Source organism: Meleagris gallopavo, chromosome 17, assembly GCF_905368555.1.
Source record: "Meleagris gallopavo chromosome 17, MGAL_WU_HG_1.1, whole genome shotgun sequence".
Taxonomy (NCBI): domain Eukaryota; kingdom Metazoa; phylum Chordata; class Aves; order Galliformes; family Phasianidae; genus Meleagris; species Meleagris gallopavo.
The window spans coordinates 734,978-761,433 of NC_139420.1; the positions used below are offsets into that span (position 1 = coordinate 734,978).

The 26,456-nt window shown below is 42.4% G+C and overlaps 2 protein-coding genes across 4 annotated transcripts in view; both read left to right on the top strand.

Annotated features, from left to right (window-relative positions):
- The first annotated feature begins 418 nt into the window (after positions 1–418).
- The window catches only part of LOC100544620 (septin-2), a 32,093-nt gene continuing 6,055 nt past the window's right edge, over positions 419–26,456 (top strand). For 2 of the 3 annotated variants that reach the window (XM_085238489.1, XM_085238490.1), the window contains exons 1-12: positions 978–1,133; positions 5,637–5,688; positions 5,784–5,883; positions 7,050–7,136; positions 7,768–7,891; positions 11,223–11,357; positions 11,788–11,905; positions 16,056–16,157; positions 17,023–17,168; positions 18,154–18,237; positions 19,179–19,236; positions 24,056–24,149. In XM_085238489.1, coding sequence (XP_085094615.1) covers positions 5,662–5,688; positions 5,784–5,883; positions 7,050–7,136; positions 7,768–7,891; positions 11,223–11,357; positions 11,788–11,905; positions 16,056–16,157; positions 17,023–17,168; positions 18,154–18,237; positions 19,179–19,236; positions 24,056–24,124 — 1,050 coding nt within the window. In that variant the 5' untranslated portion in view covers positions 978–1,133; positions 5,637–5,661 and the 3' untranslated portion in view covers positions 24,125–24,149. Of the gene's footprint in view, positions 499–977; positions 1,134–5,636; positions 5,689–5,783; positions 5,884–7,049; positions 7,137–7,767; positions 7,892–11,222; positions 11,358–11,787; positions 11,906–16,055; positions 16,158–17,022; positions 17,169–18,153; positions 18,238–19,178; positions 19,237–24,055; positions 24,150–26,456 lie in introns of those variants that run through there. The other variant, XM_085238491.1, reaches the window with a different exon arrangement.
- SEPTIN5 (septin 5) overlaps positions 24,097–26,456 on the top strand; it is a 48,393-nt gene continuing 46,033 nt past the window's right edge. Inside the window, exon 1 of the mRNA XM_085238487.1 lies at positions 24,097–24,149. Coding sequence (XP_085094613.1) covers positions 24,117–24,149 — 33 coding nt within the window. The 5' untranslated portion in view covers positions 24,097–24,116. The remainder of the gene's footprint in view (positions 24,150–26,456) is intronic.

A 26,456-nucleotide genomic window follows, 5' to 3' on the forward strand; every position in this document is an offset into this window, starting at 1 on the left:
GAATTAGCAAATAATGCCGGTCTGCCTTCAGTAGCATTTCTTTCACTTCCACATTTTCCTGTTGAAAATTGTGCCCTCATTTGCGTAATGGATATAAACGCAGCCCAAACAGAAACGTGCTTCTTAATAATTGAAATGTGCGGGCCAAAGGTTTGCCTCACGTCTGGTAGCTCGCACATCCAAAATCTGCCCTCCATAAAACGTTTGGATGATTGCTGGGCACTTGTTTGAATCTGGCCGTCCCTTTGAATGACCCTTCCCTGCACTTTTGTTGTCACTGTTTTAATTCACCGGTCTTGCGCTGAAGCTCGAGACACGTAACACCGCTCCGCCACCAGGAAGTGAGCGGCTTCTGTAGTCTGCCTGCGGGCCTCCGTTGCACTCTGCGTTCACACGCACGGGAGCCCTCGATGGCTCCGAGAGCCCGCAGTGCCGCAGTGACAGCGAGCCGAGACGCCTCTCACTTCACCAGAGGAACTCAGAGAGCAAAGAGAAGCTGTCAGTAATAAAATAGCCATCGGTGTGGGTAAAACTGCACGTGTGTCGTGCAGTGTTTTGAGAAGAAACTTGCTTCGCACATAGAGCAGCTCTTGTAAATCAGGAGGTGTTTGCCGTGCGTTGCTTAGAGCTTGGAAAGGAGAACTCGGCGCTGTGCAGGAGGCTGCCCGGGGCTCCGAGCCGGTTGTGCGAACCGTCAGCCGGTAACCACGGCACGGGGCCGCTCTGGGGAAAAGGCCTGAGAGCGGCGAGGCGCGGAGCCGGGCTGGGCGTCAGGCGGCCACGGAAAGCAATTCCTTCCGACGGCCGCTTCGGAGCTAGGGGCCGTTGCGAGGACGAGTCCGGGAGACACAACCGACGGACGGCCGACGGCCCGGCGGGGCGAGGGGCGTCCGGGGCAGCAGCGCTGGCCGAGGAGAACCGCCGGACCGCCCAGGAGGGGCTGCGGACACTCGCGCGCTCCGGCCGGGCCGCCCCGCAGGCGAGGGGGGCGCTCTGCCCGCCCCGGGACCATAGAGCCGCGCGGAAGGCGGGGAGGCGCCCGGCCGCGGTGGCGTATGGGATGCGGGAGGCCCGCGCGGGTGGAGGCGGCGGAGCGAGGCCCGTCAGCGCGGCTTCGGCGCCCGCGGGCTGAGGTAAGCCGGCAGCCGGGCCGCGGCCGGGCGAGCCCCTCTGCCTCGGCCGGCGGCCGCCCACGTCCGCAGTCCGGAGCCGGTCCGGGGCCGGGCCCTACGGCCGTCGGCGGGACCGCACGGCGGGCCCGGCCTGGCCCCGAGCCGCTCGGAATTCGGGCCCCGCCGACAGCGCGCCCGGCCCTGGCCAGACTGCCGCTCGGCCCGGACCGGCTTAACCCTCTGGCCGCCGCGCTCCGCCTCCGTGCCGCTCTGTGCGCCGCCGGCCGCCCGCGGCGCTGTGCCATGAAGGAGGCCGGGCGGGCGGCCCCGCGTTTCTCGGGCGTCGCTCGGGCTTTGTAATCGCCGCCGCGGGCAGCGCAGCTGGGAGCCTGAACCGCCCGTATCTCCGCGGTGTGGGACCGCGGGACTTGGTGTGGAACGGCCCGGATAGCGGCACGGCCCTTCCTTGTGTGTTAACCAAAAGGCGGAGGGTTCATTTCTGATGTATTCCCACGGCTGTGCTTCTCGTAGGTGTGCAGCTATAGGTGAGCTTGGTGTGAGGCAGGGCTGCCTGTTTCCACATCGGTGTCGCGGTCGGTCACTGAGCTGACCGTTTAGGAAGCCTCTCGCGTGTGCAGGACTGATTTACGGTATTGTTCTTTGATGCAGTAACTTTGGGAAGTGCTGCCAATAGCTGCCTGTATAGGAAACGCGTGACTGCTGAAACAAGCCCTTAATGTGAGCAGCACTGCTGCCTCCTCTGTGCTTCCTGGGTGACGGCATTCACTGAATAGCAGTAAGAAAGCGAGGTGTCCGGAGCAGTGCGTTGCCATCGAACCGATCCCTGCACAGAGCATCTCGGATCAGAACTGTAGCCGTGTGCACTTCCTCAATCCAAATTCTCTTTAAGGACAGAGCTCATACACCATTCTTCCCTCTTACTCCTTGCACTCCTCTGCTGTGCTACATGCTGTTAAGTCACAGAAGTGTAACACGCTGCATTTTCAGTATGAATGTTGCTGTACTGCTTGTTTTATGATCAGGTGAGCTTTTAAGGACCTAGAAGTGTTATTGGCCTTGGTGAATAGTGTTGTCTTCCCAGTAGCAAAGACAAGTCTGTATTGTGTGTTGTTGGAAGAACGTATTATCAAAAATAAAAGTATGTGAAACTTCTGTGCACCAAATACCAATTCAGAGACAAAGCAGTGGCGTACACTTACAGCCCATCTACCTGCATGTCTGTCACTGTTGGGTGTTCTTTGGTTGTTCCTTTTGCTGTTAGATTCAGAATTGTGTTTGGTAGAAGCACAATGCAGAAAGTAGTTGTGTTGCTATTGTGAAAAAGGGGATTGACTGATCTGGTAACAGCTGTTTGTAATGAGGAAAATAGAACTGACTGAAGTAGAGGGAGTGTGTGCTGCCCACTGGGAGCTGCTGGGAGGGGGTTTCAGCCCCAGAGCTGAGGATGCAGACACAGCATGACGGTGAGCAGGCCCTGCAGGGCCCCCATGGTTGGACTGAATTGGGTGTTTCAAGCAACACTGGCAGCATGCTACAAAAAAAGTTAAAAAGTGTTCTGTATTTGAATATCCCTGTCTTCAGTTTAGGTTATGGTGAGATTTTGTGTTTTATTTCATTTTTTGCGTTGTTCTGTGGGCTCTTGCAATGAGTGAGGATCCAGCAGGTGACACTTCATGGAGCTGTTCTTGTTCTGTCTGCGTTATGTCTGAAAATCAGCCATCAGAATGCTGGTGGTGTCAAAGTCATTTTCGGCACCTGGACACCTACTTACACTGTTACTGCTTCCTGTGCTGTGCTTCATTGTAATGTATGCTTTTAGGAGAGAATCAAAGTTACGTGAACTCAGATGAAAAGAAAGGTGACTCATTGGGTGAATCGGAAGGGCTGTTCTGCAGAGATGGCAAAGATCACTGCAGAGTGCTTGTTTCAGAATGTGGTAAATAGCTGTTTATGGAAGGACTCCTTGTGTACTTTTTGTAGCGTTTTCTTTGTCTGCTTAAGATTAAGAAAGTCCCAGACTGCCTGTTCCTGAGAGCTGACTGCTCGCATCCTGACAGGAATGGAGGAAATGACCCACTTTCCTTCCCCTTCCTCTCCCTCACTGCAGTCCCGTTTCCTCGCACAGGGCAGCAGGCTGCCATGCCTGCAGGCGGCCCTGGCTGAGCGTGGTGCCACCAACCCTGCGGCTGCTGAGCAGCACGTTGTGTGGGAGGGGAATTAGCCGAGCTCCAAGTGAACTGCTGCTATCATGTCCACAGTTTAAGAGTTGAATTTGTTGGATATTCTCTAGCTTAGCTGTCTTTCTTTCTGCTAGCCGTGCTAAAATGGGGCTGCAGGCCTTTGCAAACAAAGTGATGCTGCTAATGCACTTGTTAATACAGCTCTGTACTCTTTGCCTTCCGTTTTGAAATATTTTGTACATGTTACGTTGTTCTTATAATGCTTGGGATGGTCCTTTGAATATCAAAAGAGAACAGAATGGCTGTGACTTCTGCTTTCCCACAGTTATAATATGCATGTAGCATGGAGAACTGGTGAAATATCAAGCATTATGATTTCCTGAATGTAGAACTCTCCAGAGTGCTGTCAGACACCTGAGGTCACGTTGCCGCTTGGCTCAGCAGAGTGCATGCAGGGTTCAGGCCTTCAGCCCTCATTGCTGCCCGGCGCAGCCTGGGCTGACAGCGGGTCTGTGTGAGAGCAGCTGTGAATGCTGCAGGGAGCTGTAACGTGCAGTACTGTGCCCATCCTAAGGCTTGCATTTGTGCGGGCTCTGCACAGCGTCAGAAAGGCCCCTCACGGCCCTCCAGGGAACTCGCTTGTTTGAGCCATTTTCTGGAAAACCTCGTGAGGGCAGCATCAGGGATTACACAGGAGCTGAAGCTAAGTGGTGATTCATTCGAACCGCAGTGCCTCATTAAAGCAGCGTGGCTTTTTTCCCTCTAAGAATGTTAGGTATGCATGACCGTTGAATTCTTGTTCGTCTTGGGCTGTCCTAGCCTGCTGCATGGAAACACTTGTGGATAGGAAGGTAGAAAGAATAAGAAAATGAGATTTCTCTCATCTTCTAATAAGCTCTGGAAGCCAATTCTGTCTCCAGAGAAACCACCTGACTTCTAGCTTTGTTGATTAATATTCAGTGCAAGCGTTGGTCACAACCAGGATCTTATGACCTAACTTCCTATTCAGGCAGCAGGTTATGATTTCCCAGAAGATTCTGGAGGTTCTTTAGAAATCCTTTGTTGGTAAGAAGCAGCGCCACAGGTGTCACACATTGTGCTTGTAGGGCAGTACTGAGCTGGAAATGCTCTGCAACTGCTGTGTGTGCCAGTGCAGCTGTAGGGCTGTGCCTCGCTGGCTGGTCAGAGGCCTGAATGGGCCTAAACGTGACGCTTAAAGGAAAATAAGCCATTCTGGTTTTTCGAGGGTATTCTTAAGGGTGATTCGGAGGCTGTTTTGAGGAATGCGTTGGTGACAGAAGATGATTAGGATTGCGGCCTCCTGTTTTTTCCCAGCAGGAAAACTAGGCTTTGTTAGCAAGCAAATGAATGGGAACATGGGGAAAGCAGTTGGAGGAGAAAAAATGTCCTTGGCGACATGGTGCCTGGTGTGTGCACAGCTGGGGGGATTCAAAGTGCCCGTTCCAGGGCGAGTTAACTGTGTGTAAGCTAAGACACGTTTCCTTTAAAAGTCAGGGTGCAATAATGCTAACTTGGGCTTTTCCTTCAGCCCAGAGCTTGCTGCTTCTCTGCCGGGGTTTGACTGTCAAACAGCCGCTGCCAGAAGCTGTGCCGCATCCTGCTGGGATGGCTGCTGCTGCCCGACAGGAAGGCAGTTGTGTGAGCACACAGGTGCTGCCTTGGTCACTTCCCGCTTCCCAGGCCAAGGGCTGTGCTGTCAGCAAAGCGAGCCGTGAAGTGTTCCTTCCATCTCACCTCCTGCCGGGGCTCTGTGGCAGCACTAATTGAAAGGGCCTCGCGTTGCTGTGATAACTGATCTGTAGTGCGGCTAATGGCCTTCAGGAAGAAGATAAAGGCTTTTCTGGATGCCAGAAACTGCAGTTACTTATGGGGGTCCCTCAGATCTGGTTGAGTTTTCATGCCCAGTGTGGATGAGCCAAACACTGTGGATCTGCAGTGTCCCATAATGTTCAGGGAACGTGCTTCAAAGTGTCTGAAAATAATGTTGTAGCCCTCACTTGGAGAGCCTGTAGGTGTCCTGATGTCTGGGGACTTTTATATGCTGTCATAATCCTCATCTGTCACCTTTAGGTGCCTTTTAGACAACAGATAAAATAGTGTTTGCTATTTGTAAGGTGGCTTTAAGAAAAAGATTGTAATTTATCTGTGGAAAGGGTAAAAACAGGATGAAAAACAATGCTGCTGTTCTACATTTCATTTTACTGGCACAAAAGCCGATATTTGTATGCAATCAGTCAGTTCAGAATTAAAATGAAAGTAATCACGAAATCAACTAACATGTACTCTGCATTTTATTTTTCAGTGTCTGACACTTGGAGAAGCTAAACATGTCTCAGTCAGGTGAAAAAGTGAAGGTAAAGAGATGGCTGCACAGCCAGAGTTCTGTGTTTTGAATCTGTTCAGCTTCTGAAAGCAGCTGTGGTTTTACTCAACCTTTCTTTCTTGTTAGTTTTCCGACTCAGCAGGCTATGTGGGATTTGCTAATCTGCCCAACCAGGTCCACCGGAAATCTGTGAAGAAGGGCTTTGAATTCACACTGATGGTGGTTGGTGAGTCACTTGTTTGGATTTTTTTCCCTGATTTTAACCGTAAAATATAAATAATTCTTTCACACAGACATCTGTGTCTTCCTAGGTAACAATTTATGGTAGGTAACATCCAGAAGAGAAAAGCACTGAACCGTTCTCTGTAGCTAAATCTCCATTTTGTCCTGTCTCACAGGAGGGCATATCTGTAGTGATTAGAGATGATAACTGTGCCAGCAGGACGTCCTTGTTGACCTGACTCATCATCAGATGTTAGGAACAGTTGCCTAATCTTTCTTATTGTCAGGTTTCCGCAGCTGAGCATGTGAATGCACACTGTAGATCTTTCTGTTGCAGTGGTGATATTGTTCTGCTTTCTGTTGTTCTGTGCTGACCCAATCTGACATCGTAAATAAACTTTTAATTTGCTTGTTCTGCGAGTGAGCAGCTGTAGGATGGGAAGACTTCTAGGCAGAAAGCAATTTTAAGTGATGTGCTGAGCTATACTGACATGGAATGAGTTTAGTGTTGTACAGGTGCAAGGAGAGAAGCTGCCTCCTCTGATGCCTTGGGTTAGGAAAAAAAAAAAAAAGATAACTTTGAAGTTCAGATTTAGCAATTGCATTTTACAGGTTTAACTTTACTACTTCAGTGTAGGACAACATTTGTATGCCTTGAAATTCTAGAATGATGGAACTTCTCACGGAATTTTGAATGATTTTCTTACGTTCTCTTCATTAGCATGTAGCCTAACTACAGGGATGCAGAGCTTGACAGCTAACGTGGTATTGCTTTATTCGTGTGCTGTCCAAACAACGTCCCAGCAGGGACAAAGCTCAAATAAACTTTCAGCAGGAGAGCTACAGCTCCTGATTTCATAAGTTTCCATGAAATAAGGCTACCTACCTCTGGTTCTATGTAGTTAAAGTGCTGTATGACCTCTCAGCTTTTATTATGAAGTCTAGAACAGTAAGCTTAGCATTTTCATGCAGTGTTTATGAAAACAGTAAAGGCTTGTTTTTCCTGTGTTTTAAAAACTGCTTGGCTGAACCTTTGATGTTTTTATCTCAAAAGCTTGAGTGGATCCTGACAGATCCTCTGTTATGTGGGCTTGGGGAAAGAGGAGGCGCTTAAAAAAGCCTGGAGTAAAAAGTGTATATGCTGAATAATGTGTATTATTTTGTTCGTAGGTGAGTCTGGCTTGGGAAAATCTACTCTAATTAACAGTCTGTTTCTGACTGATCTTTATCCAGAACGTTACATTCCTGGAGCTGCAGGTAAATGTGGTGTCTCTGTTCCTTCAGCACATACATCCCTAGAAATTTCACAGTTTTCATCCTGATGATAACTTCACCCTTGAGACCCTTTCTTCAAAGTCTTACTGTACTTTAATTCTCCCAGTGCTTGTCTTTAAGCTGTCATTTTTCTCATTTGCATTTCCTTTAAAAAAATTCAACTTCTGTTGTTTATTCATCATAGATAGTTAAAAAACTATCAACAAACAGCAACCCCACAGAGCAAAAACAAACGACAAACATTTCAGATGTTAGAATACCTAAATGTGGTTTTACTCAATTCCCCCTTTTCTCTACTTTTATCGCCTGTGAAGTCTAAAATTCTGATTAGAGTTGTAAATGCCTTTTGACAAAGAAGCTGGCATGCTTCCTAGTATTGTTTTATTTTTTGCATATTATCACCAACAGATCTGATTTTTTGAGTTCACTGTGGTTTTTTGTTTGCTTTTATGGAAAAAGTGTTGAATTTGGGCTCTTTTTTTCTTTAAAATATTCTGTCACGTAGGTTATAGTAAAAGCTTTGTGTTTTCTTCATTGCTTTCTCTTTCAGGAGTTTCTGCAGCATTGATAGGACTATAAGAATAATAACAGTCAAAATGTTCCTTTGTTTTAGAGAAAATAGAGAGAACGGTTCAAATTGAGGCTTCCACAGTAGAGATAGAGGAGCGGGGGGTGAAGCTGCGTTTAACGGTGGTGGACACACCGGGATATGGAGATGCCATTAACAGCCAGGACTGGTATGTGCATAAATACTGCCCTGCTTAGTAGCTTTGGATCTTCCACTTTTCCAGTGTTACTGAATTAAAAGTAATCTAACTCCTAGAGTACCAGTAGGACGCCCTTTGGACAGCAGCGTGGCCGTGCTTATTTCGTGCGCTGCTGAGCAGGGCTTCCTTCCGCTGGAGCGAGGAGCTCTGCAGCCCTTGCATTGTGTTACATTGAGCTCTTCCTGCTGATTGTGTTCTGATGCCCTTTGTTTATTCTGTTAAGATGTTTCTTAGAGACGTACGTGTTCAGATTTTTTCCCTTTTCTTTTTAGAGGCTTGCTAAATAGAAATCATTCCGTGATGATTCAGACTCAGTAGAATGACTTAGTGCTCTGTGCTTTGTTTTCTGTGACAGTTCTTAAACGTGAACATACATTATGGGAGCAAGTAGTACTTATGCTAATGCATAATGCATTTTGCTAATGCAAAATAAAAATATCAGTGAATTCTACATTTCTCTCTCTAAACATGCACTCATGTCATGCGTAACGACTTTGGCTGGGCTGTGGTGCGTGTCATTTTGGCACTCTGTTGTTCTCTGCAGGGTGTCACAGGAACACGGATGGGTAGACTTGTTTCAAACTATAGTTGGACTAGCTCTGTGTGACTACCTTCCTTCCTCGTTTCTTCAGAGGAAGCAGCAAATTTGTGTTCCAGAACTTCAGTTTGTGTTTAGGAGCATTTGCTGCAGTTACGGTTAACCAGTAGATGGTGCTGATCACAATTTGTATTTCATACAAACTTTTTTCCCAAAGCTGCAGTTTATGCAGACCACATGTTTTTCAGGGTGATTGATTTTCCTGAGGTTGATTTTTGAAGGGGTAAATAAAAAATCAAACTGGCATGAAGCTTCTGGGAGGCAGCAATCACTAACAGTGCTTCAAAGTGGCTTTCTCCTAACTATGTTTCCCAACAGAGTTTGACTTTCAAGGATGGGAGTTGTGATCAGTTTTCTTGTATTCCTTGTCACAGCAAAAATGCTGGTAGTAGTTAGGAAAGTATTGGCTGGATGGCCTGGATTGGAGGCGTTGCAGTTTTGGATTGGGAAATGCATTACTAGTGAATGTGCTGTAATAAATCTATGAAATGGGTTATTTTCTTTGATATTTGAACAGGCAATAAAAAAGGTGGATGCTGACTGTGGCTAACCATAACAGTAAATCTTTCATTAGGTTCTGTGTGGAGCTTTGTTTAAGTTTAGTGCTAGCTGGAGTTCTGTACTCTAGCATCAAACCAAACTAAACCTAGAAAAGCTCTTTTGGTACCACGTCAGGCATGTATTTGGAGAACAGCAAAGTTTCTAATGACGGGAGGATTGAAGTATAGAATGGGTCTTCCATGCATTCATACGCTGAGATCCTAACAGAGATGTCCTTGATGAATGGAGAGAAATTATTTAAGGCAGGAAGGGGGAAGCTTCAGACACAGATTTGGGATTAAATTGACCATCAAAATGTCACTAAAAAAAAAAAAAGCTTACAGCTGGACTTGTTAGATATTGGTGATGATGTGCCTTATTTCATCTTCGTTACAGCGTTCTGGGCTCTTTTTTGGTACTGCTTTCTGGCTGCTGCTAATTTGCTTATTTATTTTTATTTTGGATTATGTTAAGTCGTGTTTTGTGGGTTTTGGCAGCTTGGTAATATTGTTCATTTTCCCCCAGTGGGCTTCTTAAATGCAGTGGTTGTGTTATTGCTGTTACAATACAGGATGTGCTATCTCCCAAGTAATGATAGCACAGTGGTATAAGCCAGGTGTTTCCCGGAAGTCAGGAGGTACAGGACACTGACTCCACATTCATAGGGAAAATTATAGCTGTTATAACTAGAAATCTGCACGTAAACTGATTACATTGCCAGAGAAATGTGTGATAGTTGCTTTCCCATTGTTTGTGCTTAGTTTCTGTCCTAATATTTGTATGTCTTCAGCCTTGTTACCTTTCACCAGCTAAAAGGGTCTAAAGATCAACAGGAACATAAAACACATTGTGCTTTTTCAACACATTTAGATATGAAGATATTAAGTAGCACAAAGGTCAAAATCAGTAAATTCACATAGTGCTGTATTGTCTTCTGTGGTATGAATTAAAACAGTGCAAGTTTTGCAAAGAGAAATGTGTGTGTAACTCCATCGTAGAATGCATTCCTCCTAAATTCAAGAGCAAACACAGCAATGAAAAATCAAATTCTCCTCAGGCTCTCTTCCATCATTCTTGTTTATTTCATCTTTATCAGTGCAACTCACCCCAGCTTTGAACTTCTCTGCCTGCCACAGTATTTGCCAGCATGCTGTGTTTGTCTTCCTTGTTATTAATTCTTTTTCTGTGCTTTCTCATCTGTTTTCTTCTTAATTTCTCCATCCAAATTTTCAATTTCCCACAACTGAGATACTATTTTTCAAGGTAAGCTTTCTGCTCTTATTTTTTTGTCTCAAGTAGTTTAAGATATGTTCATGGCACAGACATTGGCTTAATCTTATCTGCATCAGTGTGTTCATTTCCCTTCTCCTGCGGTGCTTAATATAAAGTGTCCTTTCACATTAATGTTGTTTGCAGGTGTCTACATGCTCTGGAGTATCTTAAAACAATCCTCTTAGTAATGCATCGTGTTTGCTTTTCTTTAGCCACTGTTCTTTGTAACTGGTTAATCTCTATAACCATATTTTGTGTTTCTTTACCTCCGCAGGGCTTATTTTAATTTGCTTTGAACTAAGTAGGTATTATTTTTCTTTGCCAACAGAAAAGGATTCTGTAAAGTAACAAAAATAGCCAAAGTCATGTGATACTTTAGTGCATGACTTTCAAATGTGTTTGTATTTAATTCAAACGGACTAGAATACTAGGATTTCCATAGGTAACTATAGAAACCTAGCTCCAGGTCAGGGCTGCAAGAGGATATCCAGGATATATCATTAGTCAGCTGGTTTAAAAGCAAATCCTCAGCCCCTACTCCCAGGAAAAAAAAAGCAGGCAGGTCTCTGTTCCTGTCTCTGTTGCCTATGCTGTAGTTAGTGCTTTTTTCTGAACTTGCTCTTGAACTTACCCTGTCCAGGGGTCACAGTAACACCGAAAGTAGCTGTACACGTGAATGGGCACTTGGCTGCTCTGAAAATTCCTTTTTGTATTGTCTAAATACTTTTTATCAATAATAGCTGCAGTGCTGCAACACTGAATTTTTTAACAGTAAAGATCTTAGCAAAAACATGACTTTCTCCTATTGTTCTCACCTTTGCATTGTTCATTTTTTGTTACTTTAAAGCTAATTTGCAATGATTCTCTTCCTTCCTCCCTGCCATACAACAGCTTCAAAACGATTATCCAGTACATTGACAACCAGTTTGAGAGATACCTTCATGATGAGAGCGGGCTGAACAGGCGCCACATTATAGACAATAGAGTCCATTGCTGCTTTTACTTCATCTCTCCCTTTGGGCATGGGTAAGAAAAAGCTCTTGTATTTTAGGGTGTTACATTGTGTTTGTGAGTGTTCACTCCTTGAACTAGGAAAAAAAAACTTACTGTCAGTTAGCCAACGCAATTAAGCGGTCTTTGGAGACTAACGTTCTCCTCTGCTTTTGTTCCCTTTTGGTGATTAATATTGTTTTGAAGCAGTCAGTATTACATTGTTTATCACCTGGAAACTTAAGAGCTTACAATACTGTATATATCTCATAGTGACAGTTTTAATTGCAATTCAATCTTTAGACAACGGAGCTGATAAGCAGTGCTCTGACTTAGTTTATTCTGAACATACTGTTGATGTAGATACTTGAAAAAGATCATTTTTAATACATTACTTAGTTTGTATAAAGCTAGAACAAACACAGCTCACTGGAGTTTGTTTCATTTTTTTCCCATTTGTTGGCAGGTTGAAACCATTAGATGTAGAATTCATGAAGGCTCTTCATGGAAAAGTCAACATTGTCCCTGTGATTGCCAAGGCTGACACGCTGACACTGAAGGAGAGAGAGAGGCTGAAGAGAAGAGTAGGTCTAATGTTTGCTATGGGGAAATGACATGTGTTGTGGGTAAACTGAAAGAGCACCTTAGGGAAATAACATAGCAGTAATATGACTGCTTATGCTGCCTTTATTGCTTCTTTTTTTCAGTGGTTGTACTGACTTGGTGAAAGATTTTCTTCTGATGCTAATAGTGTTCATGGAGCTGTTGCTTATAGAGCTGTATCTGATCTTTCAGCAGTGTGTTTCAGGCTCAGTTTTCACAGGTACTTATTTTGTGGTTCAGCGTTTGGTAGCAGAATGATGCTGAAAGAATTGAAGCAAACATTTAAGTGGAGCATTAGAGGAATATTTGACAGCATCACTCACTCAGAACACTGAATGTTCAAATGCCTAAAATAACTGAGCATGAAATGGCTTCTAACTGCACTTATCTTCCACTAAAATAGTTCTTAGGTGAAATGAAGAGGAACATACTCTTATTAGGTTTCAGTGCAAGCTATCGTTATCTTGTCTTTCTTTTATGCTACTTTTATTTGCTGCTCATTGGTCTCTCTTAGAGTCCAGCACAGTGTAGTGCACGTATTGTTTAACGTTTGCTTTTTTGTTTTGTTAACCCAAGAATTTAGTTGCAAAGTGGCAGTAATGCAGGCAAATGTGCTACCTGATGAGAATTTGGAGTTAGTACAGTTCTGTGACTGATGTTAGAATGACGAAGAATTACGAAGTGTGTTTCTTGTGGAGTATGGAGGTGAATCCCAGTTTACGTGCTGTGATGAACAGGTTAGCTTAAAGGCAACCTCTCTTGACCGTACTCTGTGCTCTCCATGCCTACCTCCTCCCATTTCAGCGCAAAGTTAGTTTTAACTGATTAGTCTTTAAAACAGTCTCTGCTTACACAGAGAAAAATTCATGCCTGGGCTAACCAGCACGAAATAGCAGCACTTACACTGCAGTCTGAGGGAGTGGTTAGGAAAAAGGTAAGAAACAGTCTTCATTATTTTTATTCTGCTGGCAAAGGTCGCTCAGCAAACAGAGTTTATGTGAAGTCAAATGTATAATGTGGTTCCAAAGCTTTGAAAGTCTAGCTGCTGTATATTGTTCTAACTCAAAGCATCTTGGCTAACAGAATCTCTAATCAGGAGAAAGAATCAAAATCCTTTGCTGATGCAGCTTGAAGTCTTTTTTTTTTTCTTTTTTTTTTCAGATCTCAGCCGTTTGGCCGTCAATCTGAAGTAAACTGTTTTTGTTTTGCTGCTCAGTCCAAAGCAGCAGAACCAGTTTGTGGTGCTTGTGAAGGAAACACAGCTTAGAGTAATTCCTGTTTGGTCTTTCTGGAATTCAAAGTTATTTTCTGTCCCTCTTGAGTGGGAAGAAATGCAAGGCAGTTTCACAAGCTGTGCCATGCAGGGCTGCTAAGGAAACCTGCTCAAAAGAATGACTTCATGAGAGGGGAACTAATATTTTGACTTTTTTTTTGATTTCCCATGGGAAGGCTAATCTTTAAGAACACAGAATCCTCTGAGGCCAATAAAATGGAGATTTGAAAAAGCAAAATGCTGTTTCATTGTTAGGACCTTGAAATACAGTTTGTTTTTATTGCGATTCTTTTTCCTTTCAGGAAAGCACTAGGTTTAACAGCTGTAATATATTATTCTAGCACCCCTTGTTGTTGGCTTTCCCGTTATTGTTTCAGTTGTGTTTTATCTTTAAGATCTCAGTCACGTTAAATGTGTTTTCTTGCTTTATGCAGCTACTTAAAGGCATCGCACTGCACACTGCCCCACCTATCCCTGCTCTACATGTTTTCTTATCGTTTGGTGATAAATTAGTTATCTTCCATTTTGCGAAGCAAGATCAAATCTATTGATTTAATTGTAATGCAGTTAACACAACTTATTGGCAAGACTTATTCCTATTTTTTTCCTTTAAAAGATAGTACTCTTTGCTTAGGTGTGGGCTCCTGTTTTGTTCTGGGCGCGTGTGTGAGTGCGGGGGATGTTTATGTGCCTGCCAGAAAGCACTGTCATGGGAATAGCTGCAGTTCACTTCTCATCTGATGGTGTGAGGGATTGTTTCATTTCCAACAGCTGCTTAATAGTCAAGGTCCAGTTGGACAACTTCTATTTCTACTCTAGCGATTGGTTGCTACCACAACAGAAGATCAAGGAACCCAACACGAAGATTCATTAAGACCTCTCCCGTGCAGCTGGAATCTAGTTTTAATTGTGCTATCAAGTTAGCGTGCTTGTTTTAACACCTACAGACATATGATGGCACAAGTGCTTATATAGACATCTAGGCATGTTTTTGATGACCTCAAAAAAAAGAAGGAAAAAAGAAGCTGCAGGTTGGCTGTGGCAGTTCTGCTTGCTGCTCCGGTGCCGGCTGTGGGTCACAGCTCAGCCCTTTGGGGAGCACCCAGATAAGGACTTGGTGCAGCGTATCTTTTTTTCTGCTAAGATGTCCTCGACCGCTTCAAAGAGAGTTGTTGTATAGCATCAGCATTCATTCCTAATGTTCTCTTCAAACTACTTTTCTTCTTTTGTGAAAGAAAATGTTGACAGTGCTTTTCCCACACGAATATCCTTAACAGTATGACAACAGGAGAGTTTCCTTCAGTTTTAAAGGACTGAGCGGTGCCACTTGCCACATGCCTAGAATTAGCTAGCTGCTTACCCCTGCAGTGAGTTCCTTAGGGAAGGAATGCGTGAGGGAATACTTTGTTGTTTTTTTCTTAATCCAAGACATTAGTGACAATAAAAAGAACTGTTTATGGATTTTTACCTCTTAATGGACTTTGAATCACCTTCTGTAGTTGAAGTGGGTAATCAGCTTTCGTCTGCTTGATTTAAAAAACAGTAGACTGCCTTAATGTTTTTTTTTTTTTACAAATATTTTTGCATGGACTGCATTATTTTTGACGCTTAACTAATGCATCCTGTCTCCAAATACATTGGTTTTACTTCTTCATATTCTTCTTCCCAGCTGGCAGTGCTGTACCTGATGCACTTTGGGTGCAGCCAGAGACCCAGCATTCGACTTGCCATCCTCCAGAACTCGCGGAGCCTTGCTGTGGGGCTGCCCTGCCCCTGCAGGATCTGGCACTCACTGAACGTTGTGCACTGGATAACTGCCCAGGCCTCTAGTCTGTCAAGGTCTCTGCAAGGCCCCCCTGCTCTTGAGGCAATCGACAGCTCCTTCTAATTTAGTATCATTTGCAAACTTGTTTATTATGCTTTTGTGTTGTACATTCATTATAAAGCTGCTGAAGAGAACTGACCCTAAGATGGAGCCCTGGGGAATCCTTTGAGCCCGGCCACTTGTTTGTGCCCAGAAGGGTACTGAGAAAAAGGTAGCAAAAGCTGTGCTGAAATCCAAAAAGACTTTAGAATCTTTATCTCACTGAACAGAAATACACTGCTCAAATGAGGTCATATGCAGACAAACGTATATTAGAAATGCCACAAAATGTATTTTGTCAGTGAGTCTGTTTCTCTTTGGGTAGATGGGCAGGTGAGCTGTTGTTTGTGTTTTGTAATTTCTGACTTTGTATCACAGATTGGGGTTACAGTTTAATTCAGAGGTAATTCAGCCAATGCTTTGGCTTGTTACAGTGCCTGTTAATAAACTGCTTTTAAAGAAAACCTCTACTGTTGGCAAATCTCAGCAGTCTTTCTAGATCTGCTTTTTGTAGTAGCAGAATGAAATCCACATGTGTGGCATAGGCTTCCTTTGTTCCTTTTACAGTTGTGATTAATTTCCACTTTGGAATTGTTTCTTAAGTCTTTCAACACATACGTTACTGAAGGAGTGCTTCTGTACCTGAGCTGTCCTTCCTAGGGTACGTGCACACTTGAGGCTTAAGTCTGTCTGTTGAGTGAAGAAAGAATGGAAAATGCTGATATTTTCTGCATAGGCAGAGTGAAATTAGTGGGATGTAAGGTACTCTTATAGTACCTGATCTAATTTGGTACTTCATAATGTAAAGAACAAGTAGTAGTAATTCCTGTTAATTGGTTGGTTTTTAAAGCAGCATCAGACTGCTTAGAGCAGAAGAACATGCTTTGAGGCTTACAGATGTGACAGACCAGTTATGTTTTTCATGTATGTTTAACATAATGTAACTCTTCAATGGGATAAGAATTTATTTTCCTTCGTCTTTTGAACTCCTCAGGTTCTAGATGAGATTTCTGAACATGGCATTAGGATTTACCAGCTTCCTGATGCAGATTCTGATGAAGATGAGGAATTTAAAGAACAAACTAGAGTCTTAAAGGCAAGTTTCACTCTTAATTTACTGTTTTGCTGCAGTGTTCAGGCCTACTGTATGCTTGAAGATAATAATTCCTTTATAATGTGCATTGAAAATTCAAATTTTGTTCTTGGAAAAAATGATTCTAAATTATAATCCTTTTTAATCCATTCTTTGCTTCATCAGAGCTCCAAATGTAGTATTGTGACTTTCTTTTTTGAATGTAAGTAACTGTTCACCAAGAACTGTGGTTTGCTGTCTGTTGTCTTGACAGCCTGACAAGTCTTTTAATATGCAAACAAAAGGGAATATGCACATTACAGTTACTATACTAATTAACAACTTTCCTCTTGTTAGTGTAGATAACAAAGGTTTTAATTAAATCACTTCCTGTTAGTGCTCTGATACTCCCACAGATGCTTGGAGAACACATGTGAAATTCTGTCTGCAGCTACTTTAGTCTGTATCTGAAGCGTGTTTCTGTTGGCTGTTTTCCATGCATGATGTTATGTCAGATGACAAATTATGCCCAAATTGTGTTTCAACAACAGTCAAACGTTCCTAAAGCAAAGTGTCATTTCCTTTTGAGCTGCTCTAGGACAGACCAATCCTAACAAAACTATGGGTTTCAGCAAGAAGAGGTTGCACTGTTGAGCATAGAATTTGTTGGTTTTCTGGTGTAGAAGGGTTTTATTAAAGTACTTCTGTCAACGTTTCTTTTCCCCATCTCCCATCTGCTACTTATCATACCTTTATGCTTTCCTTAAAAGAAAAAAGCAAACAACTGAGTGCACCAAAAAAAAATCCTCCAACCTCCCCCAGAAAGAAACCAACCCACTCACCCAACCAAAAGCCAACGCAACAACTTGTTTTGCTCTGTCTCAATCAGGCTAGCATTCCCTTTGCTGTTATTGGATCCAATCAACTTATTGAGGTGAAAGGGAAGAAAATCCGAGGCCGTCTGTACCCTTGGGGGGTTGTTGAAGTCGAGAACCCGGAGCACAATGATTTCCTTAAACTGCGCACAATGCTGGTGTGAGTAATGCAAGCATCACTGCGTCCCCTGCTGATTAACGCTGCTAGAATGACTTGAGAATTACATGAACGGGAATTATTTAATGCAGTGGTAGCCCTGATGAAGTGTAGCTTGACTTTCTTTTTGCCTCCACTTTTATCCCTCAGCTTAATTTACTGCTGTGATCCTCTGGTCTGACTTCAGAAAATATTTTCTGTATTTTAAATTACCAGATACGTTACATTTATGTGAACTGTTTTTATGTCGCTGTGAATAAATTGAAGCTTTCTTACAGTGCAGTGGGTGAGGCAGAGAGGCCTTTAGATGCTAAAGTAATTGGTGAATCCATGAAGACAAGTATTCTAAAGGCAAAGCTCAGTTTTCTTATCAGTATAGGAAAGCCTGTGTTAAATAGCATACCCCCCCACCCCCAGTGTCTGTAGCTGATATGGACATTCTGCCAGTGGAGATGGCTCTAAGTAATTTCTTGTGCTATCTTGCTATTGTTGTAAGTTGAATTCTGTAGTGCGTTTTTGGTTTTAGTCCCTGCTGAGCAGGGATTGCCCTCTGCTGGCCATCATTTCCAGCAGCATTTCTTTCTCCAGACAATGGAAGGCTGCTAGGTGATGCCAGCTGTTACCTTAGCTCAGCTTTCAGTTCCAAATTGTAGTTAATGACCTTTAAGTGTCAAAAAATACTTTAGGAATTATCTTTTTGAATGAGTCTTCACAAGGTTCTAACGCTGCAGACTCATACAAACAACTGCTTTAAAGTAATGCATGAACAAGACAGCACACTGTATGTGTTTTAAGGATACTGGTGGGATAAATCAAAAGACTGGCAAGTATGAAAGTGTCCTGACGAGCTTTATGGCTGACTTGGTGTATAAAAATTATCCTTCTAGTGAATGCACCCATTATATAAAATAGCTTTTTTGTTTTTAGTTTTTATATTCCCTTTGACAAGAAGCATGAAGCACGCTCAGTATTGCTTTGTATGTTCTAGAACTCACATGCAGGACCTGCAGGAGGTGACCCAAGATTTGCACTATGAGAACTTCCGTTCAGAGAGGCTGAAGAGAACTGGCAAGTAAGTATTTGTGTGTCTTTGGGCTCTGCTTGTGAGTCTCTTCCTTTGTTCTGTGGCACCTGACACACTTCTCTTAAGTAATTCCTGGTCATTATTTCTTATCAAATGTCAATATATAGAGTAAGTGAAATTCATAAGATGTTTTTCTTGTAGTATTAAGCATGACTCTTGTGAAGTGCCATACAAACAGACAGCTGTTCTTGTCTGCGTATCCGTTCCCTCTTCTCTATGCTTTTAAGTGGAAGATACACAAAGAAGCAGGGTGTAGACATGATCAGATAAAACCAGATCAGATCTGGAAAAAACAAACTCAAATGGCCAATTTATATAGGTTATATAGATCACAGCCTATTAATCTGATGAGATTAAGACTGCCACGTGGGATTTTTTTCTGCTCCTTCATATACAGCTGCAGAGAGAAGTTTAGCCCAAGCAGTCTTTCTTTGTAATTTCTTTTTCTTTTTTCCTGTAATGTTTCTGTTCTTGGCAAATTTAAGTCCACAACTACTCTCACTGCATCTATCTTGATAGCAAAGTATTCTTCTCCCCATCTTGTTCTCTGAGTATTCATCCAAGTGTTCAGATCTTAAACAAGAGAAGAAATAGCTTAAGCAGCAATTCCACAATTGCTATCATGGGTGATTTTGTACCAAGGGTAGGTGGTAGAGGGAATCTTGCAGCAAAAAAAATCCCCTTAGCAATGAAGAAATTATACTTTAAGAAACAGAGGAAGAAAATTAGAGAGTGAGAATAACAGGAGCCTAGGAATAAGTGGAAGATGGCATTTTAATAAAGCAATACAAATGTGTTTAGAAAATGTCCCCATTTCCACTATGAGAAAGCATGCAGGCTTCTGCGTTGTTACAGTAGCTGAAATGTGAATCTCAGAGCTCTTCTTGGAGACTTTTTCTGTATCTTCAGTGCGTTTTGTTGTTCAACAGGCCTGTTGAAGAAGAAGTTGTAGACAAGGATAGAATCCTTCAGCAGAAGGAGGCTGAGGTAAGAGAGCTTCTACAACCATTGTTCTTTAAGCGTATCTGCCATGCTCCACTTCCAGTGTTCTGCCTCAACTACTGCATGCAGAGTGTAAGAGTAGACAGAAGACATAATCTGTTGTTTGCATGGTGACGTACAAGTTGCCCTGCAAGGTGTATTTATCTGTATGCTGTGGGTATTAGGTTGCACATGGGGTCTTTTGGTTCTGTAGGCAGAACATCTCTCATCTCCATAAACAGAATTTATTATTCTGTTAAGTACCGACGCCTCTCTGTGTCTGTTATCTACGTGTGCTGTTTTAAACATATGTTGGAGTAGACTGGGAGACCGATGTCATTTCAGATGGGCGTGCTTTAGCACAAACACGTTAGCAGTAAATTTGTCCTTGATTTGTGCCTAAAGAGTAGAAAAGGTTACAGAATCTTAAAAATCCTATGATATAATTTGTATGCATATCTCTTTATCTTGCTTCTGTCTTGCAGCAAAATCTATACATTTTCTTCAGTACCACTCAACTTTTCGATCTTTGTTTTCTTACTCTTCTTTCAAGTTATTGCTAAACCTTTCATTCTGATATTTTTATGTTAAAATTCTAAAGATTCAGAGATTGTCAGCCTATATTACAATGTAAGTGGTATGCTGCCAGTGCTTGTGACTTCTTGCATGGTGGAAGTGCTTTCTGCCAGTTGGAAGGTAGTAGATTTTTCTGTTTATCCTAATTTTATCCAATTCAGCTTTGATTCAAGTTCATAAATATAGGAATGCGTGTCTTAAAAGGTCACTATATATATAGATATAGATGCTGATAATTATGCTAGCGATTTGGAGTAAGATATTAAAGTAATAATAGTAAAAATACAACCAATTATGTGTATTTCTGAGATGAAAGATTCAGGCTCCAGTACCTGCAAGTTTATGAAATACAGTTACTTCAGTCTGTGCATTTCTTTTTTCCTTTATAGTATCCATGTTTAAAAATAGCTGACCTTGGCATTTTGACATAATCAGCTGCTTCTGTATTTCCTTTTAGGAATTTTTTTTTTTTTTGCTGTATACCACCATAGCTAGTAGCTAATAACATGAATTACCAGAGATGAAATGAGATAAATACACTTAGAAAGTCCTACAGTGATAAAGGTGCGGCTGTGTTGCTGAAGTGATGGCCATGCACTTAGGGCACTGGAACTTCTCCAAGCACTTTGTACACAGCTCGGCTGCCTCCCCTTTCCTGGTGTATGTGTGTAACAGCAGCAGGCTGTCAGTTGGCTGCCAGGAGTGCTGGGTGCTTTGGAAGTGTCAGAAGCATGGTTAGAGAAATACTTTTTATTTCTGCCCAGCGCTTCCACAATTCGTGTCATGCAGTTTGAGTTTAATCCTTTAATCCTATTTATCCTTATGTTATTTAAATGATGTAAATTGTATGTGCCTAATAGTTAAGGATAAATTTAGGTGTTCTTGTCTTCAGGTTTATACCGGAAAACATTCTGCTGGAAGTGTTTTTGTTGGAGGCTGTTGGTGCAGTAAGCTGCTCACAACAGACTGATCTATTCTGACTCTGTGCAGACCTGTGTGTAATGTTTACATATGTGTGTGTAACGTAGCTTTTATGTATTACGGTTAAATAGGTGAAGTCTGGAATTTCTTGACAGATGGTCTCTGAAAGTTCCCTCTGGGACTCATCATCTCTGAATAACTGCTGCCGAAGTTGCAGAGGATTAGGTTAGAACTTGAAAAAACAAACAGATTTTTATGTTCTGCGTTCTATTGTCCCTAAGAGATCAAGAAGCTTTGCTGAATCTTCTGTAGATAAGCTGGTATGAAATCCCTTCATCTCCGTATCATCCCTATGGTTCAGACTGGGAAAAATCTGGGGAGGAAAGAAGCACAGAGGAAATGGGCTTGCATTCCTCAGCCTTTGCAGAGAAAACAAATATCCATTTCCCCTCCTGCTTTGCATTCCCATCAGTAACGGTGCCTGTTCTATTTACAGCTCTGTAAGGTTTATGTAACCTTGGAAGGAACGAACACTTGGGTTAGTGCCAGGAGCATCGTTATCAGAGCATCGCTTCAAAGTGATTTTTCAGTATGCCAAAGGATGTGGTCCCTGGTTCACAGTTCGGAATTGCTAATTTGTCATTTGGAATGTGTTGCTTTTGGTAGTGCTTTTTGTTCATCTTCAATTGATGACCCGTTTTTCTGAGCTGGGAAGTGAAAATAAGAGTAAAGATAACCGCATTCCTTACTGTAAATGTGCTGTAGTTCAGATTGTTTTGACATTGTGGTGTAGATGGGCTCAAACTTAGGAAAGCTTGTAGTGTTGTGCAATACTTTTTTTTTTTTTTTTTTTTAAATCTGAAAAAATCTCATAGTAAAATCCTTTCAAAGTTTTAACATTTTCCTAGAAATATTCCCTCTTAAGTCTGTGTTTACATGAAAACAAATAAAGTTCCTCAGATTTAAATACATATTTATATTTAATATTACTTTTTATTGACTGCTGAGCACTTTGTTCATTCAGGAGAAGTACTTGTCTGTACTGTGGGCAAAGTGTTGGGATGAAGTCTTATAGGTAATGCAGAACTGTTTGTCTGTGGTTTCTGTCTGGGTCTGGGAGCTGTTGGAAGCTGTGATCCCCTCTGAGCTCTGGAACCACTCTGATTTTGAAGCCTGTTGTTTCCTTTATGTCGCTAAGTGTTGTATGTATTAAATACCTGGTGGTTACCTGGTAGTTTAAGCTACCCTTTAGTCCTGAGGTAAGAAGGAAAGTAGATGGAGCTTATGCCATGGTTAAATTTACTCTTATCTGGGAACTTGCAGGAAACTTTCTTTTGTTCACATTTCTAAATGTTGTTCCTAGCTTTCTGCTTGTCGTGTGGATCAACTCTTTGCTATCGTGTTTCTTTAGGGAATGCGTGCAGGTTCCCTGCAGAATGTATGAATTGTGCTCCTGCAGGTAAGGGCCTCCATTGCTGTGCAAGATCAAAGTGCTGTCGTGCCCTTGCCTTGTTCTGCTCCAGTGCAGGGGACAGACATTACTTTGAGTCTCGTGTGAAGCTTTAGATTCATCTTTGTTAAGATGAAAGACTGTTCTATGCTGTGCTTCCAGAAGGGTGAGACACAACTTACTTTGAACTTGTAACACGTGGACATGGTTCTTGTGTCCTCTCTTCACTTGCAGAGGAGCATTGGAAGAGACTGGCATGGTACCACGCTGAGTATAGTTTGGGTTGACTCCCTGGCTGGGCAGAAGGCAGGAATATTTATTTGTGAATTCTACACTTGAGCTGCCAGGATTTATACAGTGCAAATGACTTCCTTCTCGAGATATTTATGTGTTCTCCCTGAATTCAGTTTTGACTGCTGCTGGTGCTAGGCAGAGCCTGGCATTCCTCACAGGCTGTGTGCTGAGCATGCTGCTATGAGATGCGTGGCTGAGACCTCGAGCAGAGATGTTTAGAAGCAGTAGTTGTACAGCAAAAAGGAACCACTCTGGATTGTTTGCATATCAAATGCTCAACGAAAGCCAGAACAAAATGCAGTGAAAAACGACAGTTGCCTTCTGAAGATGATATGTGTTCATGTCGCTCTGCTTTCCTTGACTTTTTTTTGCCAACTTTCTTTTGTTAAAAAGAAACATCAGTGTCTTATTACATGCAAACAGCCATAGGATACAGCAGTGTGCCTGGTTTTCTGAAAGCCTTCCTGAATTCTGCCAAGATCTTCAGCAGCCTGCCACTGTTTGGCTAATGGCACAGACCAACTCGTCACAGAATTACATGTAAAAGGAAAACCTTACCATCTTAGTGTTAATTCTTTTGTCTCACCTTAAATTTGAGTCTCTGAGCATATTGATTCTTTCATGCTATGGGCATGTTCTTATCTATTAGGTTAAGAGGACGTAAGACTCAGAGATGTATTCAAGTCTTAACGTGTGATGTTGACTATTAGCAGAATGCTAATTTGAAAAAATCATCATAATACACGTGTAACAGCATCTTTCCCTGTGATTACTGAATGGTTTCTATTTTGGGAACACTTCAGGGCTCAATTTTAAGTGTTCTTGGGAAAGCTCAAATAGATAAGCTCCCAATAAAGCCAGTTTTCACTCTGGTGATAAATCTGCAGTAGGGTAGTTCAAAAGACCAGGTGTCCTACATCTGTACAGATGGATCTTTGAGCCAGTTTTCTTTTATTGTACCAAAGAATCAACACAGCTCTCATGTCTGAGTCTACCTACTTCTTTTGCTTTCCACCCTGCAGGACTGTGCCATCTCTCTGTCAGAGGCTTTCTGACTGTTTAGTGAAAAGATACAGATGGGTGTTTAACAGTTAGTGTAGCTTAGCATCCTGTGATCTCCTTTTGTCAGAGTGTATCTACATTGCAGTCATAGGAGCCTGAGTTGGCCTTTGCTGAACCCTGTTCTGCTGCAGCAAGAGATGTGTCCCAGTATATAAGGCAGCTGATTTTAGGCCAGCTCTGCTGCTCTGCAGCGTATGCACTTCTGTTTTACTCTCCCAAATCTGTATCTGAAGCTAGGCAAGGGAAAGTGACACAGGCACCTGTAGCTGCTCTTTGGCAGTTCGAGGTGGGGAGCAGCACATTTCTGTATGTCAGTGCAGTTACTTTGCAACGCTTTAAAGAATCTGGGTTTGGAAAAATGCAGCATTCAGTTCTGTGAATAAGTTACATATGTCTGGTTTATAAGGAGGCAAATCGGATCTGCTTTCTGCCATGGAAGAAAGCATTGTGAGTTTTTTGGATTTTGGACTTTCTGTGTTGAAGCTGAGAGATGATCCTAAACATGTGAGTGTTTTCTTACAGCTGCGCCGCATGCAGGAGATGATCGCACAGATGCAAGCCCAGATGAGGATGAAGCCTGGAGATGACTAAGATACTTAATAGCTGGATGCATCAGGTATGACTTTTCTGGCTGTTTACTCCTCTTACATAAGGCTCTCAAAGTGACTGATGCCAGTTCTGCACTGGGACATGCCTTCATGGTACTTCTAGTAAAACAGAGTGCTGTTCTGGTACGTTAAAAAAATTATGCAAACACTACTTTTCCATCTGTCTTTAAGATTTGCGAGTGCTTATCCTCAACGCCTTATTTTTGGATCACTTGACTTTGGTTTTGCAAGCAAAAAGCTGTTCAGAATATTAGTTTGTCTCTGTATAAACAAAAGTAGAGTATTTGGGGGTATGTAGACTTCTGAATTTAGACAAGCTGGTTAAGTGTACTGAATGCTTCATGTTAGATATGATATATTACATGAGATCAGAATGAGTGAAGGAAAAAAGGTTCTTGTAGCAAATATTCACTCTGTCTTCAGAAATACTCATTTATTTTTCCAGTTCTTTGGCATGTTTTATTTTTTTTTAATGCAAGATTAAAAACCAGAAGGATGTGAGGTGTCTTGTTGCTTAACACTGCAGTTTAATACTCCAGTTTTGATTGCTGGTCTTCTGGAATGTAAAGCTTGAATAAAATGGATTATGTTATCCCTCATGACCTTGTGGCAGCTGCCAACATTCCAAGCCTAAAATAAGGAGATTTTTGTTGCCTTTATTTGAACTTTCAGTCTTCCTGTTTATATATTTAAAAAAACAATCTCCTAAGAAATAAACTTACTCACTGGGCTCCTGTTTAAGCAGAAGTTGGTGGTTTTACTGTTATGTACACTGTAATCTTTGAGTAGAAGTAGTTAAGGGGAAGCAGCAGTTCAAGCTCAGGTTTCGTGCTGTTAAGATTCCAAGTCTTGCAGGTAAAGAAATCTTCACATTATGTCTTCCAATCTCCATAATGAGATATGTATTCCCTGAGCTGGAAATCTAAACACTGAGGTTAATTTGTGGCTAACCATGCAGCATATGTGATAGCAGGGCCTGGCAGAAAGCTCTCATTTCCTCAGGCAGGAGCTGGTAATTATTCAGCCTGTTAAATTCTTTAGCCTAAAGTAAAGGTCCCAAGATTTCATGCTGCCTTTATCACACGGCCAGACTCTGGCCTCTTGTGGAAATAGCTGTTTGACAGGGGAAACCTCGTATAGTATGAATTATTATTTCTTGTTGCAAACTAGCACAGTTCTTTCTGCAGCTTACAGATCATGCTTAATCACATGGTATCCCTTAAACTGATACTTGGTAAGTAAAAAAATCTCCCTAAATCTAATTGCTTTGTCCATAGTTGTCACTTGCAGAGTGCAGGATGTCTGTGCGGCCAGCATCTGGGCACTGATAGGGTGCAGCATTCATAGCACAGGTCGCCAGCAGTGCACCAGGTTCTGTGCATTTCACAGCTTCTGGCAGTTCTGAGTATGGCATTTATGGAAACAAACTGCAGCACGCCATGTCCCAAGCTCAGTTCGCAGCCATGGATTTGTATGTAAACAAAGCTGGGAGCATGCTTACATGCGTTCAAATGAAATGTTATTTTTTAGATAATTTACTAATCTGGAATACATCTTGGACCACTACGTCTATGAAGCAGGAAAGCTCTCGGGGTTTAACTGCATGATCTGGTAGTGATTAAGTTTGAACTACGTATTGTTTCCTTTTAGTATTTCAGTGATTGAAGTACCCAATGTGAATAAACTTAAGAAGCATTTGGATAAGATCTTCATATGCAGAGGTCCTGCTGCTTGGTTGGAATCTGCAAAGCCAGATTTCTGCAGCTGCTTGGGCACTCGTGTTGTTCAGCAGTTGTTTTCAGGACAGAACTTGGAAGTTTTTTTACCCCTCAGCTATCGATTTATAGACTCGTAGGTCTCGTGTAACTTCCATGATGCACAGTCAGAACCACCTTGGTAGTCCTTCTAAACAGGAGTGCAGCTGTTGTGGTGTGAAGCCTCAGCTAGAACTTGGCCCAAGGGAGGTTTTTCTCATGTGTGCTGTCTGCAGTTCAGGAGGAGTGATGATTTCAGCTTCCAGCATTCCCATCAGATTTATTTGCAGTATTTCTAATATTTCCAGAGGAAGCAGGAAACTTGTAATTAACAACAATTAACGCTGTGTGCCAGCACACTGAAGATTGGTATCAATCTTCTTGTTCTTGTGCAGCTTATCCTGAGCATCTCTTAGGCTCTAGTTTTACAGGAACATTTAAGGATCAGCTTATGACAGTGCTGCAACTGAAAGCATTGTCTCTCTCCTCCAGTTGCTCTTCAGCACTTTTACTTTCTTTTATGCTGAGAAATGTATATAACTTCATAGACAAGATGTAAAG